We start from the raw sequence: 12,326 nt of genomic DNA on the forward strand, positions 1-12,326 counted from the left end.
GTGAGGAAGGCAGTTTCCTATTTCGCCCCACTGATCCCTCCCCGGATCTCTGACACTATCTGATTGTTTGCTGCTCACAGCCTCCTGGAGGACTTTAAATTAAAGTTGGCCTGGAACAAGGCTTTTCACAGTTAGCACGCCCCCATGCTGCCCTGATGGATATTGAGAAGCTGGTAATGGCTGGTTCTGCCTTAGCTTTCTTCCCAGAGCCTCATGCCTGCCCCTTTTTCTAGGAAAGAAGAAAACTGCTTCTCTCCCTCTCACCTGCCCCTCTGGTGCCCCACCTGCCAAGTTGGAGTCCAGCCCGAGCCCCACCTTTTGTCCCTGCTAGATTTGCAGAGCAGAGATTCCTCCTCACCGTCTAGCGCAAACGTCTGGCACGGATTTAGTGTGTGAGGAATGTTTGTGGAACGCAGGCGTGGATGCAGCATGAATAACCAGCCCTGGCTCGGGCAGCTGAGCACCCCCCTCACTCCCAGGGCCCACTGACGGTTCCTTCTCCGAGGAGTCATCTTGCTGACTTCCGAGGGTTTATAATACACCCCTTTAAAGTTCAGAGCACATTTAGTATGTTTAAATGAACGTCAGATACCGTGGCTACAGGCTAAAGCAGACTATCTTTTATCATCTGAAATCACGCAGCCCCGGGGTGCAGATGGGCTGAGAGGACACCCAGTGGGATCACAGTTGAAGCACCCCCAACTGAGATGACAGGCCACCAGCCGCGCCATGGGCAGCGTCTCCACCAGGGCCCACCGGGGAAGGCCCTGGGGAGGAGGGAACTCCCTCTCGGCAGCAGTGCTGGGTGGGCGTTCCTGCAGCCCTGGTAGAGCACAAAGATGGCGTGGGAAAGAAAGCCTCTTTGCAGATCCTAGCTTAGGTTGGCAGCGTGTGTGTGTGTGCGCGCGTGAGAGCTGGGGGCTGCTCCTTTGGGGCTCCTACATGCACTGCAGGGATTTTGGGTGAGACGTGGATAATTCAGAGAAGTTTTAGCTGCAGTGAACACTTGTATGAAGGTGACTGGCCCCTGCCTGGTTATCCTGCCCCATCTCTCACCCCCTCCCACCATGCTCCACCTACACTGAGTCCCACACTCTTACACGTGGGCTTGTGCATGCTGGACCCTCAGGGTGCCCTTCTTGCCTTTTTCACGGAGGGAAGCTCCTGCTTCTCCTTCAGACCCACCCAGGTCCCTCCCTGGTAAAGCTTTCCTGGCCTGGCCCCCGCCTCCTCTTGGAGCTGGGAGTTCCTTCCCCTCCATTGTCAAGATAATGCCCAGTGCTAAAATGACAGGTTTATGTGTATGTGTCCCCCACACAGGGACGTGTCTTTCTATCCTTTCTCCCTGCCTCAGCACCTGGCACAGTGCCCAGCTCAGGGTGGGCACTGATGTCTGTGCTCAGAGCATGGCTGCCTGGAGAATGACCCGTGACGGTCGGGGGGCGGGGAGGATGGGCAGTCTGTGGGAGGACGGGGCTCATCTCCTGATGAGGCTCTGGGCCCAGTCCCAGTCCTGTGCGCCCGGGCCCCAAGGGGGCGGAGGACCTAGACCCACTCCTTTGGGGCTGCTGGAGCCGCCCAGGGAGGTCACCAGTGACATCTAGTGGTTACAGCAGGCTGCAGCCCCACAAGGTTTTCCGGAAGGTGTGAGTCTGAGTTGCACGTGTCTGCTCTGGGCTGGGCTTCTGAGCGGTTCCCAGCCAAGGGCCAGCAGGCCAGCAGCGCAGGACAGGACCTAGGTGGTTGGGTGCAAGGGCCGAGGCCTGGAGAGAGGCTGGGCAACCCACAGTCAGAGACTGCAGTCCACGTCCGCTGGGCTCCGAGGCCTCCTGCCATCTCCCTCCCTCCTGCTCCAGTTCCCTCTCCCTGCCTGCCCAGGCTCGGGCCCATCTGCCTCAGCCTCAGCCCCTTAAGACCATGTCGGGGGGCTTTGAGGTCCCCACTGGAGCAGCCACAGACCCACTTTGGTACAGCTGCTGAGACAACCAGTGCCAGCCGGTGGATGAGGGACGAACGATGGGCCTCGTTTACCTACCAAACACCTACCCTGGAGGGCACCCAGGGTACGGGCCACCTAAAGAGCTGCCTGCCCTGTCCTGGGCCAGCCCTCACTGGCCTGCACAGAGCAGCTCTGGGAGACCCCTCCTCAAAGGGGCAGGGGGTCCCTGGTCACAGCTACAGGCGGTGGCACAGGCTGAATGGGGTGCTGAGCAGCGCGGTGGCAGACCTGAGGGCAGCCTTTGCAGCAGGGCTGTGTTGGGCGGGGGCTTGCCTGTGTCCCACCTGCCTGCCGCTCAGCACTCTCTCCTGCAGGCCTCGTACGTAGAGTGCGCCCTGTGTGTTCAGGAAGTGCTGGATGAGGGGCTGCCGTGGGGTGAAGGAGGCATGGGGTGCCGGATCCAGGATTTCAGGCTTTCCACGCCCGGACTCCACTTTCTCTGCCAAAGTTTTCCCGTGAACCATTTCCAGACTATAAGGAGAGGGGAAGAAGGATGCTGTTCTCAGCAGGGAGGCCTGCAGAGGTATTTATTGTCCTTTTTTGCAGTAACAACTCCTTCCTGTTTCTTCTGCTCCCCCTCTTTCCTTTTCTGGCACAAGTGTCCTTTTGTACCTTCTCCCTGCTGCCTCTGTGTGGCTCCTCCGCCCTGCCCCTCACTCCTACCCCCTTCCTCTAATCCCTCCGGACTTCTCCCCTTTCTAAGCATCTCCTGTGCTCAGCCCTCTTGTTCTCCGCCCCTCTCCCCTCTCCACTGTTTCTGTGGCTCTATCTGCCTTTCTTCTGCTCGCTTTGTCTCCATCCCCGTTTCTCAGCGTCTCTTAGTCCCCCTCCACCCAGCCTTTCCCCCGCCCCCCCCTGGAAGGTCAGTTTGACATTATTAAAGTGTAATAATAACTTGATAACTTGCCCAGGGAGTGAGGTGGGCAGAAGCATAGCGTACCATTTTCATGAGCCGTTTGCAGGGCACCTCTGCCACCAGCTGTCAGCCAGCATCTCTCAGCCCCTTCCTCCCTTGGCCTGCTAGGTCTGCAGAGGCTGCTCTGTCCGCCTACCTGCGCCAGCAGGAGAGCTCAGCCCGCCTGTGGGGAATCACACTTGGGCATGTATCTTCATGCAACGGGGTCTTCCTTGACAATTGGGGGTGAGAGCTCACATTTCCAAGTTTTTATAAATACTCACTGAGTGTCTTTATGGGTCAGACACTGTGCTAAGGTCCTGGGGGCATGACCTGCCTCTTGTGACCTTTACAAGAGAGGGGAGGCGTTAGACAGGGGACACAAATGAGATGCAAGGAGCAGGCTGCTCAAGGCGGCCCCAGCCTGGCAGCTGGACCCTTGGCTCTTATCCTACAGAGTTCAAGCCCTTTGGGTACCAATGTCCAGGAGTCCTGCCAAGGGCTCCAGGCACGTAAGGGTTCACAGACCTGTCCCAAAGCACCCTCCCCCTGCCCACTCTTCCCCTCTTGCAGACTTTGTGCTGGTTTCACAGTGACACAATTGCATTTATAGTTGTTTGTGAGAGCGGTTGGGACCCACCACTGACCAGCGTTCTCTCTGTACACATTTGTTCCTTTCCCTCAAGTCGCAAAACCCACTCATTCCCATTAATCTTCCCCCCTAATTATGGCAATCATTGTCTGATTGCCTGTTCTGATTACACAACTACATTTTCTCATGCTAACTGCATAATGAAGACAAGCAATTGCATGGGAAAAAATTATGAAATTTCCAAGCTCCAAATACAATTTGAGGGCCCAGCAATGTGCCTCCACTGTCCCCCTTGGGCAATGGGGGCTCCAACACAGAGGCAAAAGTCAGTGGTGACCGTCTCTCAGCTTCCGGGGACACTGCTAATTCTAAAGCTTCTGTCCTCATGGCCAGGAAGCCTGATTTGGAAAGTGTGACGCAGCATCTGTGGCCCTTGAAGCCCCTGTCGCAGAGGTGTCAGCCTGCAAGTGGCCACTAGCCTTGGGGAGATGGAGCCTGAGCTGTAGTCTTACCTGCTTCTAGAGGCCCAGGCCCCAACATTTTTCCCCCAGTGGCTGCCAGTGTCCCGGGCAGATGCATCTAGGAGGGCAGGCTGAGGCAGGTGGCTGGTTCTCATCTTCCTCCAAGCTCAGGACTCTGGCCCCTGCCACTTTCCTGAGATGTCCCACAGCCTGGGAGAGAGATTTCAGGCCACTCCCCTCCCCGGTTCACCTTCCTTTCATCTCCTGCAGAAGACGACGCAAACCTTGGCCCCCAGGAAGCCTTCCTATGTTAGCTCTGCTCAGGGTGACTCACACCGAAGCTCCCCTCCCTCCGATCCTGTCCATCGTACAGTTTGTCCACCACAGGGTCCTCCCATCCGGGGGTTGGGAACTCCCAGATGGCCGAGGAGAAACCTCATCCACCCTTTGCTCCCTCAGCACAGACAGACGCTCTGCCATCACGGGGTCCATGGGGGCCACCACACACTGTATGTACATCTGCAAATTCTATCTTATTCCAAATGCACCAAGGGAGGTGGTTATTTAAAGAATACTATAGAAGATCCTTGGGTAAAGACTGGAATCACTTTCTGATTTATTTTCTATGTAATTTCAGATTGTCGTCTCTCTAGGGAAGAAGGAGAGGCTGCAGGCAGGTTCATAGCCTTCCACAGCCTGCCGTACTGGACACTGCATCCTCCTGCATGGCTCGGCCTGTTTAAATTTTGTCGTCTTCATTCAGCAAACATGCATGCGAGGCCTTCTGCGTACCAGGCTCTGTGTGCTGGAGGCAGGGGATACGAAGACAGATGAAACCTGTTCCTGCCCCCGCGAGTCACTGAGGGAGACACAGACACATGTAGATGCATCAACACAGGGAGCATTCAAGGCGGGTAATTGTTGCACAGAGGGAGGTAGGATTACCTCCACCCAGGACTGGGGAAAGCAGGGAAGTACTCATGGAAGAGGGAGGGTTTTTTTTTTTTTTTTTTTTTTTGAACATCTTTACTGGAGTATAATTGCTTTACAATGGTGTGTTAGTTTCTGCTTTATAACAAAGTGAATCAGTTATACATATACATATGTTCCCATATCTCTTCCCTCTTGCGTCTCCCTCCCACCCTCCCTATCCCACCTCTCTAGGTGGTCACAAAGCACTGAGCTGATCTCCCTGTGCTATGAGGCTGCTTCCCACTAGCTATCTATTTTACATTTGGCAGTGTATAAATGTCCATGCCACTCTCTCACTTCGTCCCAGCTTACCCTTCCCCCTCCTGTGTCCTCAGATCCATTCTCTACATCTGCTTCCTTATGAGGAAGGAGTTTTTAACCAGCGTTTTGAAGGATGAGTTGAAGAGTTCAAATGAAACAGGCAAGTTGAAGAAAAGGCGGGTTGACGTGGCTGGAGTGGAGGATGCAGAGTGAGGTAGGCTGGGTGGAAGCAGAGCCAGGTCGTGACGCCCTTGGATGCCAGGCTGAGGAGCTAGTTTTGATTCCAAAAGTTAAAGGATGAAACCTGATGGTGTCACTCGCAGGAGTGCCACCCAGTCAGCTGCCCCTTCCCTGCCTCCCTCCTCGTCTCCTCTCCCCGACCAAATGAGCCCTCTTATTTTTTCTGTCCACTCCTCCTCTGCATCTCCACTGACCTCAACCCAGTTCAGACTGTCACCTTTCTCCAGCCTGTGGCTTGGAACTCATAGTGCATCTCCTCCTCCAGTCCCGTCCCCTTGGGGCCATTCATTCTTGGGGGAGATTCCTGACTTTTGAGCTTGGTTTGTTTATGGACTAGAATTTGGTCACCTGCCAAGAGTGAGAACATGGGGTTAGGAGGAGAGGGGAGGGCAGCTGAGTTTGTGGCCTCCATGGGTGTTTTCTTCCGCTGCCCAAGGCTGCCAGAGCCAGAAGAGAGAGGTAGAGGCAGGAGTGACCAGGCGGGGAATCGGCCCAGGGCTATGGAAGGGCAAAGTCTGGAAAGTCCGGGGACATTGGCAACAGTGTCAATCAAGTGTAGCCCAGGCTGGAGCAAAAGGAAGGAAAGGAGGAGGGAGAGAGGAGGCGAGGAAAGAAGTAGGTGCTTGCCGAGCACAGCCCTGGAGCATGGAGGGCTAGGGGGAGGTGAAGCCGTCCCTGACAGTATCCCCCCACCAGCTGTGGACATCAGCCAGGCCTTCACGCTCACTCACTTCCAAAATGAGGTGATCAGCTTCCTCACGGGCTGAAATGTGCCAGCAGTTACAAAGGGCTTCGCCCAGGAGAGCTAAAAGTTGAACTGAAAACTCCCAAGGCAGCAGCAGTGGCTGACACTTGTGGAGGCCCCGTCATGCCCCTTCCTTACTGGCCTTGGAGCCCTGGGCGCCTGCACCATGCCTGGCACACAGAGGGCACTGAGCAGGCACTGAGGGAGGCAGGACTCGGTAGTGGCAAAGACGTGAGCTCTGCTGCCTGCTGGCCATGTGAGCCCAGCCCCATTGTCTCCTCTGGCAGGTGGAGGAAAGGACAGTACCCGCCCCGGAGGTTGGGAGGGGTGGCTAAGGCCATGCCCGTGCTGCGGACCCTGCTGGTGGCCCAGCCTGAGCCCCTCAGTGCTCCCGTTCCTTAAGATGGGCTCTGGTGGATTCATTTCAGCAAAAGGGGCTGAGCCGGGGTGGGGTTAGTTGACTTTGGAATTCAAAGGTCATGAGGGATTTTTTAAGTTCTAGGGTTTTGTCTTGTTTCAAGAGTGGGATCCAACCCATGAGAGGACAGGGTGTCATCCCTGGCAACCCTCCGGGGGGTAGTCTGTCACTGGGATGGGAGTGGCCAGCTGCCATCACCATGCTTCATAGCTACTTATTTGTCCTGGCATCTCCCTCGGGTTGTCCCATTCTTTTGGATGAGTAGGTTTTAACTGGGACAAGAGAGAATTATTTTTGAGTGGGGGATGGGGGGTGGAATGGGGAGAGCTGAAGTTGCTGCCAGCACCTGCAAGTCTCTGCCCAAGGGTCTTCTCTGGTCACGGGAGCATGCTCTGCACGCATTCAGACCACAAGTGCCAAGGAGTTAGTACCCCACTGACCAAAGTCGGGACCGAGAACACATGGATCCATCCTCTTTGCTTCCCCAGCAGCATGGCAGGTGTGTTCCATGAGGCCTCCCAGAGCGCCTGGCGGGACTGAGGGCTCTCAGGTGACCGCAAAGGCAATCTGCTCACTGATGCAATGGGGGCTGCCCCGCCCCTCATCGTCTTGCTTTCTCGCCCACCTACTGGCACATCCTGGGGTCACCTCCCAACTAAATACATGCACGGGAATTCCTGTCTTTGTGTTTGGGAAACCCAATCCAAGAGAGCATGTCAAGTGCGTGATAGAAAGACACTTGATAAATTAGGGCAGAAAGTATCTATTGTGATATGATCTCTCCCCAGGGATGGGTCCGGTAGAGAGGGCACCCAATATATAGTGCTGAATGAGTCAATATGGACACGTTTCCTTCTGCCACCCTGTCCTTTGGGCCCTCCCATTCCCCCTCCTGCTCTCCTTTCTCCTAGCCCTATGTTTTCTCTCCTGACCCTCCTTTTCTCCTCTTCTCTCCTCCTTTCTCCTCTCATGGAGGAAGGATGTTCTGTGTCCCAAATGCCCCTCTGATTTCCCTGACATCCCGCTCTGGAAATGAGCCTTCTGGCAGACAGCATTCTGACATCACCGTGCATTGGCCAATGGCTGTCTTCCTGGGCCGGGCCCTCCTGGGACCACCGCCCTCCATTGATAACGATAAACCACCTCCTGCAGAGCCCCTTAACCCTCAGGGCAGCCGCTGGAGCATGAATCCCTCCTGATTCCTCTTTCGGCCTGATGTTCCTCACAGTCAAGCTGCTCCTGGGCGGGAGATGTAGCCTGAAGGTGTCGGGGCGAGAGAGTGTGGCCATGCTGAAGAAGCTGGTGTCCGAGCGGCTGCGGGTGCCCGAGGAGCAGCAGCACCTGCTCTTCGGCGGCCAGCTTCTGGCGGATGACAGGCATCTCTCCGACTACTGCATTGGGCCCAACGCCTCCATCAATGTCATTGTGCGGCCCCTGGAGAAGACGGTGCCCGAGGAGGCCCACCAGCCCCAGCCCCAGCCCCTGTGGCACCATCTGGGCCAGGTCCTAGCCAAACACTTTGGGCCCCAGGACACCGAGGCAGTGCTGCAGCTGCTGAGGCGGGAGCACAAGGAACGCCTGCAGAGGATAAGCCTAGGGGAGCTGGAGCAGCTGGCGCGCTACCTCCTGAGCAAGGAACCGCTCACGGAGCCCACGGGGGAGAGGGAGCCTGAGGCTCAGCGACCCAGAGACAAGGAGGAAGAGGAGCAGGCCGAGCAGTAAACCAGCCATCCTACTCGTCTGCGTGCTCAAATTCGTCCAGCCTCATCCTTAAGTGTTCCCTGGTGACTCCCCACTAGTTCCTGCTGATGTGGGTGCATCTTCACCCCTTTCTGAAATTTCAAAGTAACTGCAGGGATTTTGGACCCCTCTCTCCTCTCTTGGGCCTGTGGTTTCCCCTCTGAAACACAGAATGATCCCCTCCACATCACCATCCCCTAGAAGGGGCTCTGATTGCCCCATGGGCAGCCTGAAAGGGGGCGGTCAAAGGCTGCTTCCCCCTTGTAGGCTGGGCACTGCCTCCTGGGCAGCTGTATGCCCAGCAGCAAGCCAGGCTGTCAGCACACCTCCATGGCTTTAAACAGACCCTCTTTCTCCTTGGAGACAGAAAGACAGATAATGTGAGTTCATTTCTTCCATCCCCAGGCCACGGCGCCCACCCCCCAGGCCTCCTGACAGCCAAGGGTAGAGAAGTGCCGAGTAGCTGCCCCTTGCTCTTTGGGTGAAGCTCTCCCTGCTGTCTGCCTGCTTGTGCTTCCACAGTTTAAGGGGCAGGGGCAGGGGCAGCAGAGGTAGGAGTGGGGGGAGAGCACCTACTGTGTGCCAGGCCTGGAGCTCTCAGGGAGATACACACAGACCAGGAAGAGCAGGAAGCTTAGGCAGAAAAGGCGGTTGCATCGTCGCACATTCATCGTGGCCAGTGTGAACGGAGCCGTGCCCCAACCTCTCCCTGCCCCAAGTCTCATCAATCACCAGGTCTCACTGAGCACCCCCCATTTCCCACCCACCACTGCCCAGGCTTCCCGGGATCAAAACTGGTACCAGCCGGGATCCTTGCCCTCACAGAGCGTGCAGCTTAGATGGAGAGAGAGGTCATAAATGTGACAAGTAAAGCAGCAACATAAAACCAGAGTACAGCCTGCGTGACTAAATGCCCAGGCACCAGCTGCAGCCTTGCAGGGCCCTGGGCTCAGTGTGGAGGGGCCGGTGCCCATAGACTACAGGAAAGCCAGGCCCCCTTCTCTGTTCTCGGTGTGAGAGAATGGCCCTTGCCAAGGGCTGAGGAGCCCCTACACCCCGTGTGTGAGGGGGCAGGGAACTCACTGACAGCCTGGTCCCCCAAAGTCCCAGAAGTGCTGTTACCACGGTCGGTCCATCCTGGGGGATGGAGATAGAAGGAAGGGGATGAAGGCACAGTCTAGAAAGGAACAATCAGGGCCCCGGTCCCTGGGAGGCATCCTGTCCTTGGCCTATGGGGCCCTGCATCCTATTAACTGGGGCGTGTTATAATAGTATTTACTTCCCCCCCCACCAGGGGTTTGTGAGGGTAAGGCATGAAGACTCTACAGTGAAGAGTGGGGTGGGGCAGTGGCAGTGGCGGGGAGAGACTCCTGAAACCGTGTCTCTGCCTCCATTGGGGCTGCCGGAGCCCCTGCCCCTGGTTCCTGTCTCTGCAGGTCCTGGTCCTGCTCTCAGGTCCCCCGGCCTCCATAGGAGAGACCTCCTGACGGGTCTTCAAGTGTGTTCGTGCTGGGGCTGTGCCATCTACCAAGGGGGACGAGCCTATTATTTTTACATTAGGGGAACTAATAGACCATTTCCCGGGAAATCTGTGAGTGATAAAAATAAGTGGGCCGTTTTATTCCTTTTGCTGAGAGAGAAACTGGCACGAGGGACGGGGAAGCCTTTGTTGTCTCTGGTTAGCGGGAGTGTCAGGGCTTGCTGGGAGCAGCCACCTCTACTGCTTGTCCCCGAGGCTGCAGGGGAGGGTGACTCCAGGCCCAAAATGGGGGGAAGGAGAGTTGTTCTGCCCTTCTGTGCCCGTGATTGCTTCTCACTACTGACTCCACCCTTCCCAGGGGGGCCCTGCGCCTGACCCTCCCCACAAAAGCTGAGCCTGGGAAAGGATGCACCACCACATGGAACTGAGCAAGAACTTGCCTCCGTCTGTTCCCCCTCCCAGGGATATTTTACTCAATGCTGCGTTTCTCACTGCGGGGTGACAGGCTTTGTCCCCTAATGGATGAGCTTACAGGTATTACGGAATATTGGGAGGCTGGGGGCAGAGTGGCCCCTCATACTCCAGCAATGGGTTAGAATCCTACTCTGTGTGGAGAGCCCTAGCTCCTGGACTGCCTGCCCTGGAGATCCTTCCCTGTCCCTGTTTCATCTTATTTCAAAGGCGAATTGAAACCTGTGCCAGCAAACCCCCTGTCCCCTCCTCTGCCCCACCACTTGAAGGATGGTGGGAATGAGGGGGGCACTCTTTTTAAACTGCAGCCTTGGGCATGTAGCTCTGCCGCTTAGTTCACCACAGCACCTCTCTCCTGCCATGAAAGGACACAAGGTCCCTAAAGGTAACAACCTTGCTCAAGTAGGAGGCATCTTAGGATGGCAACCACATCCAGGTTTCCAGCTTTGTGTTCTTCTCCACAGAGAAGTCTGGCTTCTCCTCCTAGCTCCTTCCTGCAACACTGCAGGCCAGCACCCTTGGTCCCCTGGTCCCTGGTGAAATCGTCTTTCTGAGAGAAACAGACACAGCACTCTAGTTTGTGTGCTATTTCATAAGTCCTTTATTCTTTGATGAATAAAGATTGATGGTGATCCTACTTTGTGCCAGGCTTTGTGCTAGGGACTTAGGTTGGTGGACAAGGAGCCCTATCTCCCTGAGAAGGCCGTTTAGAGAGAAGTGCACCCCCTGCTGTCCCTTGCTGCATAGTGCAGCAGAGGGGCCTTGGGAAGCCCAGCCACAGCCCAGGCTAGAGATTTGGGGATGTGTGGAGAGCTCACTGCATGGTTTTTACCCATAGCCCTGAATGATGGGGCAGGGAATGGTCTGTCATGATGAAAATTCTGGTAGATGTTGGAGAAGGAGAGAGCTTACAATGTCCAGGGGTTCCAGAGACTCTGGATGCCTGATGCTGCAGTTAGAAGCAAATCACAGGTCCTGCCCAAGTTCAGAGGGAGGGGATCTCACAAAGGGCCAGACACCAATGAAGGATAGGAAGGGGGGGGCAGTTAAAGGGCCCCTGAGGGACTTTTCCTGACACCCAGGGGTCCACACGTCACACTTGGAGCACTGTCGCTTGGCTCAGCACACCCAGCCTCCAACCTGGCTGGGCGCCCCATGACACCCCGAGTCACATGACGCACCAAAGGTGCACACCCACAAACACAGACACCCAACACCTCACACCCATGGGGTGGGTTCTATAGTGGCAGAGCCAGGTTTGCAGAAATGAGCTCTAGGTTCTGTGCCACTTGCAGTGTCTGGGTCCACACCCGGCCTTTTGGGGTTCAGGCTGCTGGAGCCCAGTCAGTCCAGCCAGAAGATCCCTCACAGTCAATGTAAGGACAGAAAGGGGAGACTTTGCAGAGCCAAGCCTAGGAATTGTTGGGGCTGCAGGAAGAGGTGGCCTGGACCAACTTTGCTCTGTTTAAGTGATACATCGTAGTCAGGACCCGAGCGCTCATAGGACACGCGGGAATATGGAGATGGACATGTAGGTGCACACACTTTTGTGTTGGGTGGCGACTGGGCCTTGCAAGGGTGCCATACATGCATGTCGGCATCAGCCCCCGTATGTCCGAGGGCAGAGACTCCCTTCTCTCTGTGAACTCTCCAAGGTGGCGAGCTTGCTTCCCATCTTGGCCCCAGCCTGGATCACTCTCTTTGTGCTCTGAGCTGGGCCTGGGTGGCTGCCAGCCTGTGGCAGGGGACTGGCCGGAGGGCAGGTTGCCCTGTGTTCAGATCCAGCTGCAGAACCAGCTGTCGCTGGTGGAGACGGCTGAGGCGAGAAAGCTGCAAAGCCGGGCCCCCGGAGCAGATGATGCTCCCACTGGCTGCCTTGCCCCACTCCTCCCTCTTGGGTCACCTTCCTCCTCTCCTTGTCATTTCTGCTTTTCTTCCTGTACTTCTTCTCCACCCCTTCCCTCCTGTTCTCTCCGACCATGTTTGGGGCCGAGTTGGCTGCATTGTGTGGACATCTGGGCACTTCCTTTGAGCTCTCTCGCTAATCCTTCT

The 12,326-nt window shown here is 56.2% G+C and overlaps 1 protein-coding gene and 1 long non-coding RNA gene across 2 annotated transcripts; both read left to right on the forward strand.

The window, feature by feature from the left end:
• The first annotated feature begins 2,327 nt into the window (after nucleotides 1-2,327).
• On the forward strand, nucleotides 2,328-5,361 carry LOC309801461. Its single transcript, XR_014293595.1, has 3 exons — nucleotides 2,328-2,522; nucleotides 4,585-4,798; nucleotides 5,255-5,361. It is a non-coding gene; the product is annotated as an uncharacterized lncRNA (long non-coding RNA).
• Nucleotides 5,362-7,742: 2,381 nt separating this feature from the next.
• Nucleotides 7,743-10,865, forward strand: UBL4B (ubiquitin like 4B). The gene has a single exon (XM_082613878.1). It carries the CDS (start codon nucleotides 7,799-7,801, stop codon nucleotides 8,303-8,305), a length of 507 nt encoding a protein of 168 aa, XP_082470004.1. The 5' UTR covers nucleotides 7,743-7,798; the 3' UTR covers nucleotides 8,306-10,865.
• Nucleotides 10,866-12,326: the final 1,461 nt, after the last annotated feature.

The sequence above is a fragment of the Mesoplodon mirus genome, assembly GCF_964341445.2.
Source record: "Mesoplodon mirus genome assembly, chromosome: 3".
Classification (NCBI taxonomy): domain Eukaryota; kingdom Metazoa; phylum Chordata; class Mammalia; order Artiodactyla; family Ziphiidae; genus Mesoplodon; species Mesoplodon mirus.